The following is a 27007-nucleotide window of genomic DNA, read 5'->3' as shown; positions in this document are numbered from 1 at the left end:
CGGAACTGATGAGGAAAATAAGACAATCGATTTTTATCACAATAGCATGCATGATAGTTAGTGAATCTTTAAACATGTATACATTAAAACACGTCCTTGGTAAAATCTATAAGATACGGTACATTTATATATCCAGCAGGCAGAAAAACAGAAAGTGAAATAGAAAGCACGAGAACATACATCCCATGAAGGATGACGATAATTGTCGTCGCAAATACATTACGAGAATGCACGCAGTGACCATCGACTGTAGAATCTGGTGTTTCTTTCGGAAATGCAGTTAAATTAATCAGAAAACAGCACGAAGGAAAACCCGAGGCAGCGAAAAAAATCTTAAATGGCTTGCGTTTGATGATGTTTGTTTGTGAGCGCCTTAAACGTAAAAACAATTAAAAAAGTAAGAAAACAATTTGGTTGGTGAATATATCGGATATTGACAACAAGACAAATTAAATAAGCAGGGTAGACTGCATACTGCAACAATATTAAAAACAACAACAATACTAATAACAACAATAATAATTTAGATACAATAAGAATGCTGTTCATGGCATTAGTGCTATTTTGAAAAAAAACAAAATAAGTGCTACAGTAACAGAACAAAAAACAAAACAGGATGCATGATAACTCATATTTGCAAAACGTTCAAGTTTATTCAAAGCATTCATTATTCTTTGGCTGTTAGCGATATATTTCGCTCATCTTTATTGTGGGGGGGGCGATATCGCCGTTGCTACGGTAACATATCCCAACAGAAAGTTCTGGCTTCAACGACGCTTGTGATTGGCTCCCTGCTACTGTACTTCCTGCTTTCCCCAATAACTGCAAACTGTGGAAATTGAACTGAGAAGTCCCTTTCCTTTTAACTCACATTTTTTATTCAGTTTTGTAACTCTTAACCTGGTTCAAAACATGCTGAAGGAAGATGAAGATCTTGACAGGTTTCTTAAGCGCGTTGATGAGATAAGTATGTACCAAAGTCACACAACTGGCTAATGGAATTTTGTTTTAGTTTTTTTTTTGTGGGGTTTGCTTACCGTTTGTGCAATATGAGATATCTTGTTCTTGCATATGATTTTTTTAATTAGATTTTTTTTGCTTTATCCTCTATCTTTTTATTTCTAGGATAACTAACGTCCGTCAAGTATATGGGTGCAATTCTCAGATCAATCAGTTACTAACAACTCAACGGCTGCTAGCTTAGCCATCTCTTCTCAGTTGCAAACTCTATTATTTACCGTATAAATGTTTCTAGAAGTAATGATTGATTTGCATATATTTTGCAGATTTGCACCAGGTTTCTAAGTGCACTCTCTTACAGCATTCCACATCCTTTTTATTAAATGTAATCCCTTAATTATTCATTCAAACTGTTATTATTGCCTCCTATTTTATGAATTACCTTTGATGCACGTTTTCATCATAAAGAGTTTCGCAATGAGTCCAGTGCTAAGAAAGCATTGAAAAAATACATCAGAATATTATACGTATTATCAATGATAATAAGTGAAAACGTAGGCATTATAGTTAATGTATTTTAAATGAAGCTTTTTTAACAAATACATATTATATAATATAAAGAATAAATGTTTCTGCCATAATATGACATCAGGTTCAATAACCATAGCTTACAGTAAGATAATAAAATAATAATATACATGTAAAAGCTGGGCAAAGTATTCTGAGGTTCAGTACTGCTGGAGAGAGCATCACATTCCCCCGGTTTCCTTTTCTCCTCATGTCTCTGACCCTTTTGCTCCACAAGGTGGGCTGGTTAAAGAGCTGAACTCGTCTGATCCTGTGAGCCAGGAGAAGGCTGTGGTGAAAGCAGATGAGCTCATATCTGCCTTCGAAGAGCAAGGCGGCGCCGAGGAGCCCTGTAAGACCAGAATCAGTCGGACGGTGATTAACACACGCCCGCCACCGCGCCTGACATCTCCTCAAGTAAGGTCCCAGGAGTCTCTTCCCTACCGAGTCGTACATCTCTGTCCACAAAGAACGTAAGCGTTTGTATTTAACGTCGCGCAAACTCAACAGACCTTTCCTGCACAAGAAGGCAATATCAGCAAGAGCAGACGTGTAGTAGTGGAGTTTATTGCCAATGTAGACATACACTGGAATTCGTAGACAACAGGAACAATCAATTTGTTGTGGAACAATAAATATGTAGTAGTGAGACTAAACAAATAAAATAAAATAAACATAGCAGACCATGCAAAAAGTGCAGACTGCAGATGTGTGTATAGACACTGCAGTTAGCTGTTGAGGATGCCTGCTGCAGTGGGATAGAAGCTGTTCTTGAGTCTAGTGCTCCTTGCTTTAATGCTGCGGTACCGCTTGCCAGAGGGTAGGGGGTGAACAGTTTGTGGCCTAGGATGGTTGGGATCCTAAATGTCTAAAGCTAAGGAAGTCTTGTCATTTAATACTGCAGTGGCACTATTCTGCAGGGTGGGAGCTTGTCTTTCATATTACAGTGCTTCTAAATACAAAATGCATGGTACAGTATCAATGTAATAAAATGCATTTTCTAAAATTTAGCAATTAGGTTGTTTCACCATCTTCCAAAGCTTGTGTGTTTTTTCTTCCTTTGTGAAATGCCCATTGTTTTACATAGGTTAAGCATATAAGAAAGGTTATAAATGACAGCAGGCCACTCTAATATGGTTGCTAATAGCTAGGTTATTCAAGGAAACACATCCAGCCAGGATGTAAGTTTCCATGGCTGACAGGCTCGTAGGCGATGTTAATGGAGCACATTGACTTTGTTCTAATAATTTTTTCTTATGTTTTTCAGGGTTTACCGAATGATTCCCAAATTAGCCAAGGTACACTCAAATGTGTTCATCATATTCGTATTAAAAATTGTTGAATATGAAGTTGACATTCAATTCACAGTCTATTATTTGTCATAGAGGTACACAAAACAGTCCTTTAAATATTGCTCAATGGTTCATGGATTTATTTCTCTCGTCTTAATCCGAGTTAATTTCCAGATAAAGTACTTACTTTTTTATTTTTAGAACAATACATCTTAAAGCCTTACACGTTCTTGGTGTGCTCAGTATCATCAGTATGAGCAATGCCTGAACACAATGAGAATAAAAAAGTAATTTGAACATTACATATCTGTGTTAATGACTTCATGTTCTCCACGAAACATTATCATTCACTGCATGTTGTAAGCACTTGGTGTCAAAATGGTTTAAAACTCATCAGCCTGGAATCGTAAATGGCAGTGCTACTGCTCATGGTCTCAGAGCAGTCTTCCTGGACCTTTATATGATGATAAAAATATTCTGGTGCGTATATGTCTACCTTTTAATATCTCCTTTTTTCTAGAACATTTCTTGAAGATTTTAGAAAAGGATGCAGAAGACAGAAGGAAGAGGAGAAAGGAGAATGAAACTTTAGCAAACGGTGTGCATTTATTAGATAACACACATTCATTTTTACAGGAGACGAAAGTAACTGCAGTAGCACAAAATTCCAACCGTGAAATGTTCAAATCTGAACTTCTAAGGCAATAACTTTAAAACATTACGGCACATATTTCTGAGGACTCTCGGTTGTATTTGAATCCATTTTGTAAATGTATATAACAGCATAGTTGTGCTCTGCACAGAACTGAAGATGTGGCTTCAGAAACTATTGCCAGCTTTATGAGTTAGCTTTTGGCTTTATAACCACTTTAAGGAGGTTTATAACTATAAATGGAAAAATACACTGTACTATAGTTTCTCTTTCCAAAAATGCCATTAACACATCGTCACTTTTTTTACTGGGATTCATGATGTATTTTATATTGCTTTTCAGCACTAAAAGAAATGGGGAATGAAGCGTTTGCCCAGGGCGACTATGAGACTGCTGTCCAATGCTACAGTGAGGGGCTTGAAAAGCTACGTGACATGCATGTCCTCTACACCAACAGGGCACAGGTCTGAAATGGGACACTGAAAAACATCCCATAATCCACTTACATTCTTTCTCTCGCCACTGTACACCAGCTGCAGGTAGTCAAAAAACCCCAGGAGGCTTCAGAAGCCAAATAGTAGAGAGACTGTTTATCTCTGTGTTCACCAGGACAGAAACAGGGTGAAGTTTTAAAACTGCCCTTAACTTGTAAATCGTTAATTTGTAAATCAAGCATTACACGTTTGCAGAGATAAAAATTAGTGACTAATACCCCAGCTCAGTAAATGTGTAAGGTCTAGTGAACAGGTGATCAGTATTTCATGTTTACTTCATGATGACATTAAGACCTAAGTTCCATCTTTACAAAACTAGAATGCTTAATTGGCAAAATAATGCCTTTCAAGTAGAGGGCCATTTTATGTCCTGTCCCGGTAAGCATTGAGTTATGTGGTCACCCTGCCCAATAAATTCGAGGAGTCTGTCCAGGAGTGTGATTAAACCAAAGGGAAAAGTGCTTATAAGAGTATCTTATTATGGTTCTTGCAGCAAAAAAGTCTAAAATAATCATCCACATTGTCTGTATAATTATCACCATGTGTTTTTTTTTTCTGTTTCTTTCTGTTGTAGGCCTATATTAAGCTGAAGAAATACAAGGAGGCTATCAGTGATTGTGACTGGGCCTTGAGGGTATGTTTGAAATATAACAGAGCTCTGGCTGTCCAGACCTTAAAGCTGCCTGTCATCTAAACAAATGTCATGAAAGCAATTCAGATCAGACACTGATGTACCAAAGGACTTTACATCTAGGTCTAGTGGGATGCTTAATTTCTCTTTGCCCTTTGCATGTATGTTTGTTTTGCACTGATTCAGAACTCTGGTAGAAATGAGGAATTTGCTTCTGTGATGAAATAACACAACACGCTCTAAACATGACTGTGAAAGCTGTGAAAATGATTTGATTATTATTACAATCATTTTGAGTGGTTCAGTGGTGCAGTGGTTACCATTGCTACCTCCCTGCCCTGGGGCTCTGGGTTCAACTCTGGATCTGGGTTTCTATCTGTTTGGAGTTTGCATGTTCTCCTCAGATCTGTGTGGGTTTCCTCCAGATACTTCAGTTTCCTCCTACCGTTCAAAGACTTACTGGTAGCTTAATTGGCTTCTGGTTAAATTGGCTTTGGTGTGACGTGTGTGTGTCTGTGTGTCTGTCCTCCGATGGACTGGTTTTCCTTTCAGGGTGTGCCCTGCCTTGTGCTCATTGCTTGCTATAATTAGCTCCAGCTCCCCACAACCCTGAACTGCAAAATGTGGTTAGAAAATTGATAGTTGGAAGTACAATTTGTTTTAAAAGCCCTGCTATGTACAATCTTTGAAAAGGTTAAGAAGTCATGAAAAACTCCCTATTTCCAAGCAAGTTTCAATCAGTGCTTTTAAAATTCACAAATATCCCAAAACCTTTTTTATTCTTCACGCAGCTATTAATATTAGTAGCAGTGGTATTACAGTTTACCTTTAATACAAACTGCAAAGTGGTCAAATTGATCATTAGGGCTCTAAGAAGTAACAGAAAGTTTCTTTTCATGCGCTAAACAAAAGCCCGATCACATTTTAAAGAAAGTTATGAAAAAGTCAAAAAGGTGTTTTTCAGGTGAGATGACATTGCAGCATTCAACACAAATGCAGTGTCAAATATAGACGTGCAAATTAAACACATCTTTTCAATAGTTTTTTTTTCTGTTCATCCTGTTGATCATTTGGTTAGGATCTTTTAGAATACAGGATGAATCAGCTTTACACTACAGAATTCAGTTCTTCATGAGGAGCCTGTTTTTCACTTGATATGTGCTGAAGATTGTCCTGTTTCAGTGGCATGCATTATTGCCATAAATAAAATGCTGGCTTCACAAAAATGGTTAATGTCGGTTTTCTCTGTCGTTTTTCCTTATTGTTTTATTCTTTGTGATCTCCTGCAGTGCAGTGCCAATTGTATAAAGGCCTACGTTCATATGGGAAAAGCTAACCTGGCCCTAAACAATTATGAAGAGGTAAGAATGTTATAATTTCATTTCAATCCAAAATTGAAATCAAGTCCATGCTTTTGGTTAGTGGCATATTCTATTCATTATTATGTTGGGGAATTGAAATGTTGAACTTCTCCAGATTTGGATTTAATTTAATAATGGATCATGGTTGGCTTTCGTGCATGATGGAATTGAATTCTGGGGGAAATGTAGGAAGGTCAGATGGTGCGTACCCAAACTGGAATTTTATCTAGAACACTAAGGATAAAGCCCATACTGGGAAAATGGGATCTTAAATGACCAGGTGATTGAGACCTTGGCACTGCTAATGAATAATATCTGTATGAAAATATCGTAACAAGTGTCCATCAAAAATACATATAGTACTTTTACCCTATTTTCAGTATCTTTGGTTTTAAAGAGTTCTCAGTAAAGTTTTGTTAGTGACTGAATCATTATTTTCATTGGAATGCTAACAGCTGTTGCACAGTACAGCTTCCTAAAGTGAAATATTTCTGTGTGACGCTTCAGTGAATTGTGAACCTCCAGTGACCACGTCTGACACCTTTCTAAGTAACACAAATAAGAATTCTTTGCTGTTTTGCTTTTTTCGATGTTGCAAAAAGATCTCGTTTTCATATGCCATTTTTAGGCTCGAAAAAGTTATAAGAAGATACTGGACATTGAGCCTAAAAGAGCTAACTTAGTTAAGGGTAAGTTTTGCATTTGTAAGATTTTAAGTCTTGTGTGTTCAGTCAACAGAGACACGTTTCACTCCTGAATAGTCAAGTTCAAGTTCAAGCACACAACCAGTTTGTTTTATTCTCACAGCATGTATAGTTTTGCCCATGCTGCAGTATCTGTTCGTACACATCTGTGTTTATATTTAGTGCTGCCAGCATACCAAGGGTATGAATCTCATGCTAAAGAGAAATCAGTTAAACTAGAGCTCATTCTGTATTCTTTCACCCATAAAACATACTGAAATCTTGGGCTGTGGTCGTTTTGGAAAGCTAAAAAGGTATGCAACATCTTTCTTTCGAACTTCCACAATCAAATATTATATTGTAATGATTTGTTGGCATTTCTTTTACAAAGCCAAGGCTACTTTTTAAAATAAAGGCAATTTCTTCTTTAAAAAGGCTTCACTTTTTAAAGGGAATAAGGAATTTGTTCATTCTCTGTGCAAAACACTGTGTGTATTCATGGAGGATTACATTTCCGTGTATAGAGCTCAAAGGATTTAGAAATCCAAGTTTAAGTTTGCCAATGTTTACTTCAGCAGCTTGTTATTCAGAGCTAAAAAACGAATTCAATCCTAAAACAATTTTTGGCATCATTTAATTCTGTGTGCTTGTTTTTATGGGTAGGTACTCTCTGGGGTTGAAAACCTAGCGACTGAAACTTCATCAAATGTCCTACAGATCAAGTTATGATACAGAAAATGTATTCGCTTTCATTCCTATATATAGCAAAACAAGGTATCTGCTCTGCATTTATTAACATACATCTTAAAAGGTTAGGCAGACAAAAGCACACATTTTGACAGCTCTATTTTACTAATTTAAAAACTGCAGGTGGTACTCTGTATGACTCAAAAAAATATACCATACCCCCCAGCAACAAAACAACTTACTGCAAAGACTAGATTTTTCCAAAGAAACTTATTCCAACAAACACCATTTGTAGAATGTGTTAGAATTTGTCGAATTTGTTGTAAATGCTGCTTAATTCTATTATATATTACAGTACATTTCTGTTTATTTCGGAAGTATTTTGTTGTGCCAGAGTTAATATACAGTAGTTTTTTCCAAATGTATTCATATAGGTCAAATAACAGAAAGATTTACAGATTGGAAATGTCTCTTTAATTTTTTTTAAAAAAAATGTACAATGTCTATATTTTAGTAAATATAGTAGCCATATTCGCAATGCAAAGAACACAGGCAGAAAACATGAGGGTCACATTTATTGACTTTGTGAATATTTTAATAGTGTCAGAGAGGCTGTGTTTTTTGGAGGAGTAGTTTGTTCCGGAAAGTGTTTTGAAAGAGACTGTTTTCTTGCTGGTAAATAGCTTAGGTGTCTGGCCACCGATAGAGGACATGAGGAAGACTAGTTGGAGCTCAAGGAGTTTAAATTGTAACTTTTACATTGTTTCCCTGCAATGTGAAATAAAAGAGCACTGTTTTTTTTTTTACATTATGGCTGTTTTTGTATCTGTTTTTACTGAGATTTGCCTATTTTAAAGATTCTGTTATAGCACCCTGATTCTAGGTATGTCACAGAAAATCTGTGTTTTTAAAGTCATTAGGTTATGTTTATTCCTGGGTGGGATACATTCGGAAGGCATATGTTAATATCCACTGTACATCAGATGATAATATATGAATCTGTAAAAGAGCAGTAATAGAGTAAAACATTCAAAACTCCACCATTGGAAAGGAGTCATTACTTGTGGACAAGAGTAACTGTAAATGCTCTGGGATTGGTACTCTCTCTTTAGTTTTTTGTATAGACAAGATATCTGCATAGAAAAAAAAGATGAATGAAAATATTGTGAGCACAGAGTACTTTCCCTGAGCATTTTACATGGCCTTGGACTGACTTTTACGACTCCAAACTCATGGAGGGGGGCAACATTAAAATCTACAAGGCTACACGAAAAGCTTTTAATGCCCTTGTGCGCAGAGTTAATTTTGGCAACAAAAAAATATTTACATTCTTTATGCTTCACTGAAGAGTGAAATTAAACTGCTGAAAGATGCAGGACTGGAAGTCTGAAAATCACGTTTGTGTTCAAACAATCAAGTGATTTGGGTGGTATCTTTATGTGTGTACGCGTGCACAGCAATTTGCCAGTATCTTTGCGGCTTCAACAAATCTGAAAAACACCCAGGGTGCACCACATGAAGAGCAATATGTACAAGTATAACTGCACACAGATAATCAAAAGACTCCTGCTATTTTTCCTACATTCATTTTAAGGCACATCAGGGGGCATCAGGCATTAGAAGCTCTGATCCTAATATTTCAGTGAAGAAGCTATTACCGAGGAGTGAGGAAGCCCAAAAGCACTGTGCTGCTCAGCTGAGAACTAAAGAGGGTAGCAAGGGGAGGGAAATCTTTGTTTCCAGCTGCTTGTGGTGCATGTGTTAAAGAATCATAGAACCTAAAGGTTTTTATATTTTCTGTAGTTATTTTGGTCATCATCAAGGATTTTTTAAAAAAAATCATTTTTATTAAAATAAGGCGCCTAAAAGACTATAAGGTAAAGAGGAACTGGAAGATGAAATGGTGTGGTCCGTGGTGTCATTTTATTTATTGTATTTTTAATTCTCAATTAAACCTGTTGTGTTAATTGTGCCAGCAGAAGACAATACATTCTCGCAGCAGCTATTCTGTTGGGATCCAAGACTGTGTTTTACAATTAATCTTTAGACCCAGTAGAAACTATGTGAGTTTTGTTTCTGCTTCAATTAAATGCATTTTTTAGATGATTCTGGCCAGTTGACAGTTTTTACTGCTCTTCTGCTATTTGGTTTGTCTCTCCCCCTTTTTGTAGAGTATTTGAACGAAGTGGATTTAGAAGAAAAGAAGGAATCCCAGGAAAAGGAAGCACAGGAAGAGTTTGAACAAGGAAAAGAAAATGCAATGTCGGTGCTCGAGCTCCTTCAGAAGCTAGAAAAGCCTGATCAGATCAGTCTGTACTATGCTGGCGGCATACGCCTTTTATCAGAAACAATTCGACATTGTAAGTACAGCCATTCTCTTAATTTCATCTTTTTTTCCAGCAGACCATTGAAGGCAAAGTGTCGTATTCTTTTAATGAGGCTTAATGGTAAACAATAAGCTTGACATGGCCATGTTTTATAGAAGGATCTCGTGATAAACACTTATTCCCACTTATTGATATTTGCTAGTGTAGTGTGAAGTCTCTGGACTCATGACTGGTGAGCTGTGTGTTGAAATCCCTGAAGACACTGCTGTGTACCCTAAGGGAACTGCTGTGCCCTGATTCTCCTGTCCAACCAGCTGTATGAATGGGGACCGGTACTGTGTGTGCTGGGGGTACGCTCTGTGATGGACCAGCATCCTCCTCAGTGGTAGAGTCACATGCTCTCTGTTTGTTTGACTCCATGGAAACCAGAATAAGACTAATGAACTGTCTGTGGCTCAAATAGAATCCACCTACCTTGCTATTTGCACATACTGTAATTTGAAATGGACAATTGGTAGACATTGGTGGAAAAGTCTTAGTAATACTCAGAAGACTTAAAGTGAAAAGATGACATTTTTAGTTTCAGGCTTTCTATTAGAGGCACAACCCATTGTGCCTAAGATCCAAACAACTTGGCGAAAAAGAGTTTCAACCATTTGACTTATATTGGGTTTTCAAGTTCACTGGTCATACAGTTTTGTGCTTTATATTGCTTTGTAAGCACACACCATAGCAACAAACAGTTTTGATAAACCGGCAGCACTGTTTGGGTCAGGTTTTATTTTTTCCGACTGCAGAGAGGTCTGCAGAAACAACAACAACAGAAAAAAAAAACTGCGGACAAATCAGTTCCTTTTTTATGTCCAATGTTTGTTTCACACATTGAGTTTGACCCAGAGTGAGGGTCCTTGGGATTTCTCTGCTTTCACTGGAGACCATGTCGATTGTCAGATCCCATCAAGCAGCAGGCTGCCCAGATCTGAGGGAAGTTCATCCTTTGGCCAAACTGGGGTAAAGTCAGTCAGAGTCAGAGTCCCATGGCAGCAAAAGCAGTCTGGAGAGAAGAGCAGCCATTAAAAGAAACTCAGTGGCATATTTTTATTCCTCTCTCCCATCGTTCCCTTATTATTAGTATTTCCAGCACCTGTTGCAAAAATATTAATTGAAGACACCATGCGGGAAACCTAAATAAGATTCAATATTCAGCCCCCAACCTAAAGCGCAGCAGTAGACGAATGGGAATGATCCTTTTGAGGAAATCTAGTGTGTCCACAAAATAAAAAGTGTCTAGAATAGCATTTGCACCCCTGTATAAGGTGGTATTTTGTATTCTTTTAATACAAAAGGGCATTTTGTGTCCTTTTTGGAAAAAAACGCAGAAAGCTCTAGTTATGCCTTTTTTAAATCATTGACAAATAATACTGATTGCTCTGGTAACAACACTGTGCATGTGCTGTGTGCATAACTGTCAACGTTTTTTTGATTCCTCAGAGGAGAATCAGATAGTTTATGCAAAAGGTTCTCAGGCTTAATCTAATTAAAAAGACCACTGATTGCTGTCTAAAAAAAAAACCAAGAAAAGCTACTTTATTCAGTATTTAAATTAGGAAAACCGTCTATACTGTATATTGTTTACAGATACACTTCATTAATTTTATCTGTTGTGGTCTCTTTTGACCTTGACATTAGGTATTCAGTTTCTAAAACTCACCAGGTATCTTCTGTAATGACACACCTGCCAAATGCTTGCAAAGCTGTATCACTGGCTTGACGTTATCTTGTATTTATCACAGGCACGGAGCAGACTCTTTTCCGAATAAACAATGGGTTCAGTATCATCAACGGCAATAACATTGTAAGAAGGTAAGGAGACTTGTAAGCAGAGCATGACAATCCTCTAAAAACACAACCCTGACAGTACCAGCTAAGACAGCGGAGAGGACAAAACAAAACTATCACTGCCAAAACACCTGGTGTTCTTCAAAGTCTCTTTGTGCAGGACTCCTGCCTTGCGCTCAGCAAAAAAGGAGTTACTTGTTTCATTTTTCAAAAACACACCTCTGAAAATAAGCTCCTGTGTAAGTCAGCTTTACTTTGCTAAACACTGTTCTTTTTGTTCTTTTTGGCTGAGTCGGAGCACCATAAACACAGAGATTATTTTTATTTGTGGATTGTTAAATAGTAGATGCAATTACTTCTCACCTGCTGACGATAACCTGACATTCTATTCTCATTCATCGTCATCATTCTTTACTACAGAGTTTTTAGTATTTACACAAACTGCAACTCAATTTGGAGCATCAAGCTGAAGCATTTTATTTCAAAGACAAACCAGAACAAGTAGACAGTAGTCAGCAACCCTAGCCTTTTCCCAATTACAAAGTGTTGTAAACTTTTAATTGTTTCCTTATATTAAATTTGTGTGATAATAATTTTAGTGGATTATTATCACAATATGCTGGTATGTATTTACAGCAGTCAAGTTAAAATGACTAATTAAAAAGGTTTTATTTGAAAAATGTAATTGGTATGATGTAGGAGTTTACTCTATAATGTCTTCTAAAGTAAACATTAGACAAAATGGCAGAAATGTTTTTGACAGTGCCTCTCAGTGGATGGTGCTTTGTGAATATGGTTTCCATTCAAATTCTGATTTAATATGATCTTGAAAAATGACCTAATAGACCCAGAGACTTTTCCTGGAAAAGGTAAATTGTCCTTAAAAATGTCACAGTTGTTTAGATAAATCTTAAATGGCCTCAGTACAGCATGCCCCTGTGTTTTCTTGTTTTGTAATCACTGTAAATGTTATAGTTCTGAAAGTGTCAGTAATCCAAAGAGTATACTATCTGAATGAGTATATGGTATAAAAAATACACAAAATATGAATCATAAAATCATGGAGGAAAGGAGTTATCCATTTTACATTTGTTAATTATGTCATCACCGGTATGTGCCATCCTAGAAATAATCATTTAGTGGAACTTTTAAAAAGATTTGTTCAGTGTATTTTTTAAAATTTCATTTCATTAATACTTCTTCTTTGAAAATAATGGCCATCTAAAAACTGAAGTCTCAGCTAGGCTTTGCATTCTGGCTCATTGCTTCCACGATGAACTTAACACAAATAAATGGACATTCGCATCTGGGTTATTTTCAGGAGCCTTGCGATGCAATCTGCAGAGCCACATTGTGATGAATTGTGCATGTCTGTCCTCGAGCTCTGGAAGGCCGTTTGCAAAGGAAATGGTATGCAGACTAGTTTCCAATTCAGTACTTCTCAGTCTGTCTTTTTTTATGAAAAATGTTTGAAATATAATCTAATAAGGAGGTTACACACAATGTTGATGTTTTATGCATTTTTGGAGTGAGATGTGTACCATTTCTAAGAGAATGGGATATCAGAAGTCTATCTTGTTAATATCATTTGCAGAAGAAAACCAGCAGCTGTTGATACACTATTCTGGCAAGCACCTGGTCAGCTTGTTACCATCACGAACCTGTAGAATACGGACAGAGTGCATGAATTTGCTTGGCCTTTATACACAGACCCAATATGGAAGGAGATTGGTTCTTCAAAATCTTGACCTGTACAAGTAAGTTTTGCAATTTTCATCACTCTGACATATTACTTTTACTTTGCTACAGCAGTTTCATTCAGTTCTAAAGAACACTTCTGTACTGGATAATGTGATTGTAAAAATTAAATTGGCTTTTGTATACCACTAATGGTACTAGTAATCGGTAGGGATCGGCAATTTCTCTTTCTATGGAAAGTCAGATCCCCGAGAATGGGTTTGAAACAGCTTTAAAATTATGAAGAGCTCGTAATTTTCCTATTGCCTTCTGCAATAAGTCCAATACTGTAAAGAACAGAAATACACTACAACTGATCTATAACCCCTTTTAACTGTAAGATTCTAAAGGATATCAATATGGATTTAGAAAAGTTTGGATGCTTAAGTAACTAGAGTAATTGGCAGCAAATGTAATAGATACATACAGATACAATGTACTTAGATTTGAGAAAGTCTTGATAAAGTTTTTAAAAAATCAAGATTTGCAGGGTGTAGACATTAATTTTATTATAAGTACTTGGATTTAAATTTGATTAATGGAAAGGAAAAAATACAGCTAATGGGTGAATTCTCAAAACAGGATAATCTGATTAGTAGAGTACTACATACAGTAGATCTGTATCACAGATGGATGGAAAAAGACTGTATTAACACTATCGTATTGGTAGCAATGGTCTGTGAACTAGTGAAAAAGAAAAGAATTAGTAAGCAATTGAGAACCTGCAAAAGAAATTCAAAAAGACTTAGGACTGGGCAAATCTCTGACATATGGCATTTAATGTTGATATGTGTAGAGTATTGTGCACAGGTAGTAAAAACGCCCATTATAAAAATAAGATTGGAATTGTTATGCTTGATGAGGCTACTACTGAAAAAAACTGGTAATCAACTGTACATTCTTTGGAGAAGCATGTAATGGTATTTTGTTTAAAACAAGAGATGTTACATTAAAGCTGTCCAATGCACTAGTTATATGTGTATCCAGTTTAGTCACCATATTCCAAAAAATATAGTTCACAAATAAATCAGTCTATAGAAGAGCAATCAAGTACATTTGCATATTCAGAAGAATGGCCCATCTTTGAGAACCGAACAGAGAAGGCTGTGGAGAGACCCACTTGAAGCATACTGTACCAAATCGACAGCGAAACATGAAAAAGAACACAGTTAGAAACTATAAGGAACGACATCTGAAACTGAGAACAGGAGGCACTTTTTTGCTGGAAGAGTTTCACATGAAGGGAACAAGCTCATTTGGCCATGCTGTTGAAGTACATACAGTGGCTTTCAAGAGCGATCGGAGCAGATGCTCAGATCAAAAAGCTATAAGTAACCAAATGAGCTATAGGGGCCATTCGGCCTCCTTGAAGAAGCACTTGAAAGAGTTTCTCACTGTGAAATGCATGATAAAAATGGTTCATGGGAATTTTAGCAAATGGCTGGTGCTATAGTGCAAGAATGCGGGTGGTCTTTAAAATGATCAAAGCCCGTCTTTGATGCACTGATATTTTTTAAGTTTTGATTATGAATATTTGCAAGACATATGTGTACAGCTTGGCTTTCTTGTGAGGCTTCTTTTCCCCTTGCTTAGATGTAACTATTTTTTTTGCACAGTGCTTATCTCTATACTGTATTTCAGGATTGATAAGAAGACCAAGATTTATGCTCAGTGTACTACTGGTCTGTTACCAGTCACTGACACAGCTTGGAGGCCAAAGGGGAAACTATTTACTGGCTCAGGATTTTAAGTAACAGACATGATAAAAAATGAATCAAATGAGGAGTTTGCTTCGTGTGCATAAAAAAAACTGAGTTATTAAGATGCTTCCAGAGAAATGCTTTTTTTCATTTTTGATGTAGGTTAATATAAGTCTTTTAACCCTCCTGTAAACTTTTAAGTAATGAGAATGATGGAGTGAAATTATGATTTAATGCAGTTGCTAGAAAGTGCAGGAATGTTCACAGTTCAATGAACATGTTATGAATGATGCAAATGCATCATTTCTTATTCATGTTTTTTTTTTAATTCAGCCATATTAGCATATGACACAAAGTTCATTGACTTTGACAAGGTCCTTCAGATTCCACATTGCTGCTAACTGGAAACACTCTGTAATCTCATTTTACAGCTTTGGGTAGCTTGTGTTATTTTTCTTTAAAATATCTGCTCAATTCTTATCATTTTTAGGTTGGTGGAAAACCTGTTGGGGTTTATACGTGATAAAGATACCACTGCAATATGTGCCATGACTATTTTGGGCCACTTGGCAGCTGAAAATAAGTAAGTACTTTAGTACATTTGCCAAAATGTGCAAGCTGGCCATATCTACAAGAGCCTTGCACTGCATTACCAACACAGTCTTGTTTCAATTCCAGCACTTTAAAGCATAACAATATTTTTGCTTGTACTGTATGTGCTGAGTGACCAAACACAAGAGAAAAAACACATTCATCTCAGAGTCAGATTGCAATTTGCCAGTATCAACATGAAGTTTCGCAAACCTAAAAATTAATTCTGTCAGACAAGAAATATGGGAGATGCTCTGTTGTTCCAGATCGGAATGCCAGCTGAATAAGATACTTCTAACAGATGTATCAACTCTGTATCTTACGTGAAGAAGTAAATACAAATATTTCATATAGACAAGATGTGGAATTGAACATGAGCAATATGTAGGGAATGTCAGCATTACAAGGTGTGAAGCTTAATATCATCCTTCTATTTAGTCACTGGTGTAATACACCCACTTTTTCATGTTTAAGTGTTTTCTTTCCACATTAAATTCAAGTCCTTTATGAGTTTGCTGAAGCAATAAGTTACTAACCAAAAAAGAAATCTTTATCAAGCTGTTCTGTCCCATGGATTAGAAATTAATGGTGTTTTGAACTAAAGTTTGAGTGGGATGACAGCAACAAAGTTCTCTTTCACCACTGTTACTCTCACACTTAATCCTCCTTGACATCACTTCCTAAAAAGCTATAAATATCACAGTAAAGACACGCTCTTCCTTGCATTTGTCTGTCTGAGAAATGAATTTGTCATAAAAAAAATATTCTTAAATGACAGGAGGTAGGCGTTCAGGGAAACACGAGTATATGAATTGAGAATTGATAAATAAAAAGGAAAAAGAGTGTGCTCTTAAGAGCTGAGAGCTCTAACTGGGGTGATGTAATTAATGGAGTACCACAGGTATCTGTAGGTCCATTGCTCTTTGAAATTTATGTCAAAGATCTAGATTATGTTATAGGCGATAAACTAGCAGCTGGGGTTAAGGGCCTCGCTCAGGAGCCCAACAGAGTAGGAATCCTCTAACAGCCGCGGGATTTGAGCCGGTAGCCTTCCAGCCACAGGCGCAGATCCTTAGCCACAGAGCCACCGCTCTGCCCACTTTAATCCTCTTTTCAGATTCCTCTCTAGAATTGAGGAACTCTATATCAATACACATCATCATCGCTGCACTTCGTGTGATTTGTGTGAAAAATCAGTCACATTATAAATAAAGGTTACTTGAAATCTCCACATATGAAGACCCAGTTCACAATCTGTGCTGCTCATATTTCTAGTTACTCAAACCAAGTTGCCAACTCATTGTATTATTTACTGTATTACACTGTATTGTATTTTTCTTAAATCTTAATTCTTAGTTTTGATTTGGGTTCCCACTGGGTTCTTTTGGGAGTTTTAACTTCCTTATCCTAGGGCTAGGTTGTTAACTCTGTCAGGTGGGTTAAACCGAAACTTCTCATGTCTAATTTCTCAATAAACATTCCTAAACCTTTCTTATTGGGTTTTATTATTCTTTGTTAAAAGAAACTGCTGTAACTCTAAAACAGCACAGTTAACTCCACTGTAGCAAGAACAAGCCACAACAATTTTATATTGTTTTATATTGTAGTTTTCAGATAACAGTTCCTCATTCTGTCTCAGTTTAGAAGTCCACATTGTCCACTGGGAGTCAAACAACTAATTAGGCTTGGCTATAGATTAATTGCCAGTTCTATTATTTTAATTCTCTTGAGGATATGAAAAAAAGCTGTCCTTTACTTGAATTTGTTATAATTATGCTGGTTAATTAGAAGTTAATATATTATATTTGTCATACTTTCACCTTCTAATCATTTTCATTACAATTACATACAGTAAACACTGGATCTGTTGATGTATTATAAGAATGTACAGTGCCCCAAAGATTTAAAGTGGTAATCCAGTAAAGTGCATGTAAAAAGTATTTAGATATGACAAATTTATTGGAAGACTTGTAATATAAAATTGATTTGCTTTGAGATGACTGATGAGGAGTTGCTGGTAGGGATTAATATTATTATATGACAGACAAAGCCATCATTGTTAGTTTTATCCTGCTAATGAATGCATCAAGTGTAACAGAGTTCAATCACACAGATGTTCCTCTGCATTGTTCTTCTGGGAATAGCACAATAAACCAGTTTGGCTGTAGTGTACTTATATAAATCTTTATGGTGCACTTTGCTTATAATATGATACTGTTCTAATTTTATGAATGCATTTCAATTGATTTGATTAAAACTGAATGTATATGCAAATATGTTTTCTCCTGTGTTATTCTCTCCTGTAAGATTTAGAGTTCTTTTCAGAGAAAACTTCACTACAATGTTCGTGCCTCCATTTGCAGACTTGCTGGTAAGATTTTTTGTGTCAGACTCAAATAAACAGAGGGTGTTTAATATTATGACCTTCAAGTCAAGTCAAGTTTATTGTCATTATACTCATATACAGGTATATGGTATAATGAAATGCTATTTAGCTAGCCATCAGACAATAAGTAGTACAAAAAAACAATACAATTATATAATAAAAGAAAGACAGAGACAACAGGCAGTGTGCAAAACAACAACAGGCAATGTGCAAAACAACATCAGATGTGAAAAAACATACATCAACAGAATGAAATAAAGGATAGAAAATTATGGGTAGTGAGGTTTTTGACATGTGAGGTAGAGGTAGATTTCAATGTGTGTTTGAGTTTTTGGTAAGAAAGAAGGCACTGTGAGGTTCAGGTCATAGGTGAGAGAGGCTGGGAGTTTAATAGTTTGATAGTGCGGGGGTAAAAACTGTCTCTGAGTCTGGTAGTCTGGGCCCGAATGCTCCGATGGTAGAGGGTCATACAGTCTGTACCTGGGGTGTGTGGGGTCTTTGATGATGCTTTCCTCAAGACCTTGCTCGGTTAAGTGGACATTGTTCTGTTCCCTTTTTTTATTTAAGTTTATTAGTATCTTAATTGCAATTTCACGTTTTAATTTTTTTAAATTAATACTCCTGTAATGCGATTGAAAACTTGGTTTTAATTAGAAATGTGATTACTTACACTGAATGTACAGAAACAAATCTTGTTCCCAATTAAATCATATTGTATTTGAACAAACTGTCCTGACCCAGAGACCTACAGTACGTTATGCTTTCTGCTCTTTTCTGCCAGCAGCAAAATATCTCCTCAGTGGACGAGACGATGCTTCCACTGTGCATTTCAATGATGAACAGTATGACAGAAGATAATGTCATTCGAGGAAAGATAGCCAGCTGCCAGGAATTCTGGGATGTCTGTCTCATCACCATGGTAAAAAGTCCACTAAAAATACACAATGGGAGTGTGTCTGGAATGCTGGTTCTCCTGTGCGGTTTGCTTAACAGAAACAATGTTACATGACAGTACATCACATGTAAAGCCTCCTGTGTAAAACCATCATCATAAATATGTTTTTTTTTTCCTTCAGGATGATTGTGCACTCTGTTCCCCTGACAAATCCTCTAAGCACCGCGATCTGTTATTTGCATTGCTGGGGTTTATGATGAACCTCTCCATGGAAATCACTCTGGCAGTTGAAGTAAGATAATGTCCCGCATTGTCTGGTTTGCTACTGTACCTTGTATTTGACTCACTGAATTGTGTGATACGGATCGGTCCTTAAGCTAGTTATATTCCATTTTTGCTCACTTAATAAGCCGAGGTTAAGAGTGACATCCTAGATTCTCCTCAAGTTGGCTTTCTCCATTTACAAAATTTTCTTGTAATATCAAAGGTGTCTTTTGAAGGTGGGTTTCAATAATGCTATCTTATTTTCCCCACTGTTCAATTCCTTTCAATTTAAAAAATTTCAATTTTAAATTTCAGGAAAAAGCGGTTCACATCACTGCCAGATGTTTAACACAGCTATGCGGTTCAGATGGGGGGATTATCACAGTGAGTAGAATAAAATGTTGACAGAAATGGTTTATCTGTTACAGTAGGTATTATTAGGTAAAACTGGTCAAACCTTGGGTTTTTTTTCCAAAAACTAGCAGCAGGTGTTCTCTTCTTTGTACGTGTCCTCTTCACTGCCACAAGTGCTCCTGCAACATTCCAAGATCCGAAATGAAATGTATTTTATTGCCAAGTCTGAATACACAAAGATTAAATGAACTCCATCCATCCATCTATTTTCTAACCTCTTCATCTGATTGAGGGTTGTGGGGGAGTCCATCCCTGAAAAGACACACACTCCCAGCAGGACTAAACTAACATCCTTGAGGGAATTCAGTTAATCTTTAATTCCACCATTCTGTTTGATCTTTCTGTCTATATATTCCCGTGATGAGTTTTACAAATGGAGGCAAAGTTTAATTTACCGTACATCTGTTTGTTCAAAATAAAGTCATTTTTGTTCTCTGAAACAGAGACAATATTCACCGTACCATACTCCAAGAAACAAACGCAATCAGTATTTTTCACTGTCAATGTTTTGCTGAAACTTGTGAGAGCAATACATCATGGTTTTTACACCAAACAGCCGACGTGCGGGTGCTGTTTTTATTTTCTGTCACTGTTTCAATGTCTGTCCTGGAACGACTTGATTTGTTTGGTGTCTGTCTACATTTCATATTTTCACACTTCAGTTTCCTATTTTCGTCTAATAGAGAACAATGGGCCTTCTGAGTCACATTCTCCCACACTCCCCTGCTGCTGCAGAAGAGGCTGTTCAGAAAGGAATTGTGAAGAAAATATTCAGACTTGTTAAGGTACTATCGATAAGGTCTCTGATAAAGAATTTATAAAGATGTTTTTCTGTGTTTTTTGCTTATTCTCCATATAAGAATACGTTTAACTGTTTGAAGAGGGAGTAGTTCCCAACCCTGGTCCTGGAGGCATGTTAGTTTTCAATCCAGCTCATCTCTAAACCTCCAGCGCTAACTGCTGACTTAAACAACTGTTTAACTTTTATTTAACTTGTCTATTTGGTCAGTCCTGAGTGTGAAAAATACTGTTTGCAATTTCAGCAACTTTGTTCTCAACATTCTCGCCATTATTTCTGACAAAACAACACTTTATTATGATGAACAGACACAGGTGGGAATGGCGGTGTGTCAGAGGCTCTTACAACAAATGTTTTTTTCTTCCCTATGAAGAAGTCCATTCTGTACCCCTGAATGAGGGCAGTTCTGAAAAACTGGTACAAGGTAGATACCAATTACAAACTCCATTTCACTTTTTAAGAGAAGGGAAATTTACAAATATGACCCAAATATAAAACTGAAGTGGTCCTCAGGGACCATCTGGGAACCACTGAAATAGTGTGGCACAGATGTTCTTATTTACAAATTCATTAGAAATATAAGAACAGCATCAAGTTTGAAAGGTAAGGCACCTATACACGCTAATATGTTCACCAGTATCTTATTTATCTGAGGATCTAGCTGATTTTATATTGACATTTATATAGTTACTTGTCTATATATATAACACTATAGAACACTTCTAAATTCAGGTTAGAATACTGTGTCAGTTTCACCTCACATTGCTGAAGCTTTCTTGCATTTTTGTTAACCTCAAGTGTTCTTATTTTTGTATCCACCTGTTTCTTTGTATAATTTTATTTCAGGCTGGAGGGAAGATTACCACTCATTTTTCAGTCAGGACACTCTCAGCCTGTACCAAAGTCAGTCAACAAGCTCGGGAGGACATAGTGAGAGTTGATAAGAGTAAGCTGGGAGTTTTCACCTCTTTCTTTGACTGTTGTTCAAAATGGCTTTTCATTGACATTGGAGACTTGATCTTCATGGATGATTCCTGGCAGTGTCTCCAAATAAAGAGACTGTTTATTGAATCACTTCACTTAATACAGAATTTGTAATGGAAAAAAAAATGTTTAGTTTGTTTTACTACCATATGTTGCATTGTATTTCATAGTCATTATAAAATGAATTTGGAAAATTTTATAAATTGCTAGTTACTGTACACCAGCCGTATTAATTCAAAGAAAAAAAAATCGAATATTGGAAATGTAATGCATTGAGTTTGTTATTGCATGTTGTTGCATGGACCAAAGAAACCAATAAAAATTAAACATTTCCTAAAATTCCCCAAAACAATTCTGTATCATGCACGGTACTGAAGAACTGAAGTTACACCATTTTTATGGTCATATTCTCATTTTCTTTTTTTGGCGGGGGAATATGGACACTTGCAGGTAGATTGTATGGACTGAAGTCTGTATCACCACAAAGTCCTTTTGTATGTACAGTATATCAGCATATAGCATGTGTATGTGGTGAGATCAGCAACTCCTGCATTGGAGTCAAAATTAGTTTCTCAGCCACCTTCCAGCTCCAAACTATAAACTGCCTCCTTAGACAGTGATGGGTTTCGCTATTTTAAAAATGCAGAATTTAAGGCTGTCAAATTCAATTGATTTGCATGAATGTGCAATAAATGTATTTGACAGTGGTCTTTACTTTCAAAGTGAATGCTTCATGTATTCAACTTGTATTTTAAAGAGTTACTGTAGATACCCTGATTGTGAAGTCACACAGTCTTCTTCCCCTTAGAGCTTGAAATCCGTTTTTGAAAGAAAAAGCAATTTTACCCTCATCTTTTTTTTACTTGCAACCATTAACAACATTGGTGGAATATGTTGCCAGCGGACTTTATAGTTGCATTTCCAAAAGGGATTTGGTAGCATGTTTGTTCTACACCAGATTTGGCAAGAGTCTCTTTTGTGGTTCCAAGTCTTTGATTCTATGTACACTATGATCATATTACCCCAGATTCTCATACATCTCTCTTAGTTCAAGAATCCAAAGCCAAATCAGATACTACAGCTTCTGGTCCACTGTAAATATGCTGCCTCAGATAATGCACAACCAGTCCTCTATTGAAATCAGTTTCATGCTTTGCTTCACAGTAACATTGCAAGTGTCCACTCCTTCTCAGTGATTTGCTTTATCTCTCGTTCTGCAGAATTCTCCTCCTTGATGAAACTCCTGAGTATGGATGAGGAGTTGATTGTTGGAAATGCGGCACTGTGCTTGGGTCACTGCCTGGAGGTCCCAGGAGCTGCTTCCTCTCTCCTGGGCTCCAACATAGTGAAAATTCTACTGAAGCACGCTGGAGGGGATGCCAGCAAACCAGCAGTTCAACAGAACTGTGCCGTAGCTCTAGGCAAGCTCTGCACAGAAGAACCAAGGCATGTTTAAACTATTTAATCTTTAACATTGTTGTCTTTCAGTCCTAAAATTTAGGATTGCATATTGTGACAGTCCTCTGGGTGTGCCGTAACAGGATCTTTAAAGTAGGTGGGTCTAGGACTCACCCAAATGCAGAACCTTGAAGTTAAAAACATATAGTCCTCTTTGTTTTACAGTGCAGGAAAACAAACTAACTACTAAGCTCCTTTTTGAGCTTCTGACGGATGTCCTCAGTTCCTTACTATTGTAGCTGAAAAGCTAACCTGCTTACCGGCTTCAAAGCACACCACTTTTCAACTCAGTCTCTCCTGTGACTTCTAAAAAACTTTCAAACTCAGGTTTTCAGAAACTCAACGTTCCTCGGGTCCACAGTTCAGTGGTCAGTTCTTCTCCCTCTGGTGAATAGAGCACACAGAGAATCTGCCTTCTGTACAACAGATATTACTAACTGACCAAAAAATCCTCTGTTTCCTGCTATTTAAACACTCACCTGTGTCATCTCACAACTGGTCATGTGACCAAAGGTTTCTGGGGAATGTGGTCCAGAACAGGCTACCATCTTGTTTTAAATTGGTGTACCCATTCAAATATGGATTCTCTCTTGATAGTTTTTAAATAAAAAACTCAAAATCACAGACAGCTCTCTTTTTGAAGAGAAACAAACTCTGCATATTTATTTTGTCTTTATTATTTTATTTTACAGGCACATGGTCCAACTCAGAGAACTTCATGGCTTGGAAATCCTCAATTCCTGTATGAAGTTCGTCACATGAGGATGTCACAGTTCCATAAATGTTTCAGTATTTTCAATTTTTAAAATGTCATTACCTTCTTCATCTGAATACTGTTATATCTGCTGCTTCATTTTCCAGGCGTTTTTCAGTGTTCAGTGCAGTACTCAGCTTTGTTATTTTTATAATCTATAGGTCTTTAAAAGTTAATCGTGTTATAATGTGTTTACCCTGTTATTTGGTTGGGTAATTGGCGATCATTCGCCCTATGAAACAAGTTGTGCCTTTATGCACTGATTTGTATTTTTGTTATTTGTGTACTTTGGAAACAGGTCTGTTTTGTGCCTATGGCTATGAGAACTTTGTTTAATAAATATTAAAAGATGAATAAATGAATGAAAAAGCATAAAGAATGTGCACTTCTTTAAGATTGTTCTTCCAAGGTGCATTTTTAACTATTAAACCGAACTTTCAATAGAATTCCATTTGTTTTGTATGACTACTGCTATAAGTGCTCTATCAACTTTAGACATTTATTTTCCCCATTGTTTTTGAGTTCTGATATCTTATGGAGAAACATTTACAGTGCCATTAGAAAAATGAAATGCAGGCAGCAAACACCATTTTCTGATTAATTTAGAAATACTGAATTTTGAAATTCCAAATTAAAATACTACTGTCCTGCTTTGCAATACTACAATAGTTGTTATAGTTACTGTAACTATAGATAATTCAACATGTCAAATGTTTGAAAACCTAATTGTATTTCTTTCCAGTCATAGCAGTCTGATGTAAAAAGACCTTATTACTGTATGTATGATACAAGGCTGTATTTTGGGTCTTCATTTGGGTTTATACCTGGATAAGAATTAGTTATTTGTACTAACACAGACTCTCAGTTCTGATGGCTAACATCTCTAAGATTTCTTGTGTTTTAAAAATATCTACATTGGTGACCTTCAATATACTGTATACATAAGCATGTATCTTCAAAACATTTTACAAAAGTTAAGACAAACTGTAAAAATACAAACAAAGTGAGGCTAATGCTTAAACAGGTATTTGCTTGTAAATGTTTTATACTTTAACATATAACTTTATACATGTAGCTTATCCACTTCTGATGTATAAAAATTGGAGTAATAGTGTCACAAGCAAGAGTCCTTGTATGTACTGCTGAGAAATTTAAATTTGTTTTATAATACTTTTCAGGAACTGGGCTGTTCAACATGCACATTAATAACCCTTCAGAAAGGATGTATGTACTGTAAGAAACCCACTGTAATATGTTGAATAGGGAGTTCAGTTTTCCCAATGAAGTGAATTTTGACAAGAAAATCTTCATTGCAGTATCTTATCTCTCTCTTCATTGCACAAATGTATGCAATTAAGTTTTAATCTCTGCATTGATTCAGGTAATGCTGAATATTGCCATAAATAACATACATTTTTGGAGGACAAACTACATGTGTAGATTTATTTAAAAAAATGAACATGCTGAAGTAGTGGGTAGCACTGTGGTGTAGTGGTCAGCATTTCTGCCTTGCAGTATTGGGGCAGTGGGTTCAATTCTAGATGTGGGGTGCTATCTGTGTGGAGTTTGTATGTTCTCCCTGTGTTCACATGCATGGTCTAAGGAAGCTTGGTCATGTAAAAGGGGAGAAATGGAAGCGATTCAGTATTTTTCCTCTGACATGGTATTAAGATATTTTCTAATTTGCTGCTTGTCCTGTTCATATTACAAGGTTAAGGAAATGTAGATGTGAAATATGAAACGAAACATTGTTTATAATGTTTATTATTCTTTCCAGGATAAAAATAGCATCAAATTGATAACAACATGTTTTTGAAAAGAGATGTTTCTGGCCTGTCCTTTTTCACTGGCAGAGATGCAATATTATGTAGGATCAAATATGCATTAGGACATCTTATACAGAGTTTGTGCCATTGGTCTGATTCTGCCTATTAGGGTATGTGTCTTTGAAACTCAGGAAAGAGGACTGGCATGGAAAAGGAGAAAATTTAATGGGGTTTACATCCACATTTATATCAATTGCATTATTCTCACTGACAGGCTTGCTTTACCCCATTAGTTTATAAATGCATTTCTTTCATAATTTTCAGAAAAGCGAAAATTAATTTGAAAAGGGTTATCAAAGCAATTCTGCCTGACTGACACTAACAAGGGAGTGACATTTTGTCTTCACGCTTAATCAGTGTGTACTAAATTTACAGATTCAGAAAATTACAACATCACAAGATTTTTTCTGTGCCCAGGGAATTTCCAACCGTTTGCTCATTAAGACCTATGTTGTCATTTCTGCCAGCATCCAATCTTGGTTCCCCAGATATAAAAATGTGCTATTAAGAAAGCCAATTCAATCAATCACAGTGACAATTAAACCATACCGAGCAACTTATATGTTGAAATTAACTCCTCTCAAACCCATCATAGACTAGTGTCATGTTCGCTGAAGTGTCATTCAAGACATGCTGACAAACATACTGAACTATGAAATTGTCCTTTTTGCTTTTGACCAAGATTTTAAATTTAGCTCGTATCGTATCTCCTAGAAATGCAAATAGACTCTGCAGTACGCTTGCTGGGCTCCTGGGATCTTTTGACAAACAGCCTTGAAACTGGTTGAATCTCTAGAATAGTACCCCAGAGCAATGTAATTGAACTGAGTTGTCAGCAAATGCCCGAATTCTTTTTCACATAGGTGCTTAATGTCAGGTTTTACAATTGGAATACGGTGGGAGGTTACTGATGGCGAGATAAATGCACACTTGCTTTTTAGAGTTTAGCATTGAAAAAACTGTGTTCTGATTGATTTTACCATTCTACAAAATGAATGCATGAAATAAGAGAAATAATATAATCTTTAGTTATGACCCAGCATTGCTGAATAGAACATTCAACCCTTTTTTTTCCTTTGGCATCTAGGAGTCCCAGCTCAATCTCATTTTATTGTAGGAGAAATCCAATCTGTGTATAAAACAGGCTTCACGTAGATAAATCCTTCATTGTGAAGAGACTCTCTATACATAACTCATCTTGCCTTGCTCTCAAATGCTCAGATCACCCCATGTTGTACAGGATTGCAGAATTTGATGCTTTGATGCTTAGAAATGAAACATCCCTTGTACTTAATATTTTTTGTGGTTCGAATAACAGGTAAGAACGTTTTTAAATCTTTTAAATCTCAAATCTAAGTATGAATTAAAAGCAAGCATGGACATGTTCATAGTATGTAAATGTTTAGGTTCCTAGAGCCTATGTAAAATATCAGATGTGAATATAATATGCAATGTGAGATTTAAAGTTTGTTCTGTTGAAATATAAAGCTATAAAGCTATAAAGCTCATTCAGCTTGCACTGTTTACACATGTTTCAATTCTGACCCTGGGTACCAACACGCATGCTGTTTTTTGTTCTCATTACATTATTAAACCCTCAATTGACCAAATAATACGATTAATTTTTCAATTACTAAACATGTGAGAGGCTGCTTTTCAAGTTTTAACAAGTTTAACAAGTAACTGAATGTCTACATCTTCTGAGC

The 27007-nt window shown here is 36.3% G+C and overlaps 1 protein-coding gene across 1 annotated transcript; it reads left to right on the top strand.

Annotated features, from left to right (window-relative positions):
• Positions 1 to 752: 752 nt before the first annotated feature.
• Positions 753 to 23921, top strand: ttc12 (tetratricopeptide repeat domain 12). Its single transcript, XM_088619296.1, has 21 exons — positions 753 to 967; positions 1766 to 1944; positions 2795 to 2825; positions 3340 to 3417; positions 3814 to 3935; positions 4540 to 4599; positions 5886 to 5957; positions 6586 to 6646; positions 9499 to 9687; positions 11448 to 11517; positions 12815 to 12903; positions 13088 to 13250; positions 15421 to 15513; positions 17829 to 17892; positions 18692 to 18826; positions 18984 to 19094; positions 19382 to 19450; positions 20164 to 20265; positions 21126 to 21225; positions 22484 to 22709; positions 23414 to 23921. The coding sequence occupies exons 1-21, from the start codon at positions 913 to 915 to the stop codon at positions 23481 to 23483; spliced, it is 2139 nt and encodes a 712-aa protein (XP_088475422.1). The 5' UTR covers positions 753 to 912; the 3' UTR covers positions 23484 to 23921.
• Positions 23922 to 27007: the final 3086 nt, after the last annotated feature.

The sequence above is a fragment of the Lepisosteus platostomus genome, chromosome 25 (assembly GCF_059453375.1).
Source record: "Lepisosteus platostomus isolate fLepPlt1 chromosome 25, fLepPlt1.hap1, whole genome shotgun sequence".
NCBI classification, from domain to species: Eukaryota; Metazoa; Chordata; class Actinopteri; order Semionotiformes; family Lepisosteidae; genus Lepisosteus; species Lepisosteus platostomus.
The sequence above is the reverse complement of the archived record's forward strand: the minus strand, read 5'-3'. Positions and strand labels throughout refer to the sequence as shown.

Coding starts and splice junctions, on each gene's coding strand:
- ttc12 (XM_088619296.1), top strand. CDS start 913: ATGCTGAAGGAAGATGAAGATCTTGACAGGTTTCTTAAGCGCGTTGAT. Junction 3,936..4,539: donor TCTACACCAACAGGGCACAG/GTCTGAAATGGG, acceptor TTTCTGTTGTAG/GCCTATATTAAGCTGAAGAA. Junction 20,266..21,125: donor AAATATTCAGACTTGTTAAG/GTACTATCGATA, acceptor ATTTTATTTCAG/GCTGGAGGGAAGATTACCAC.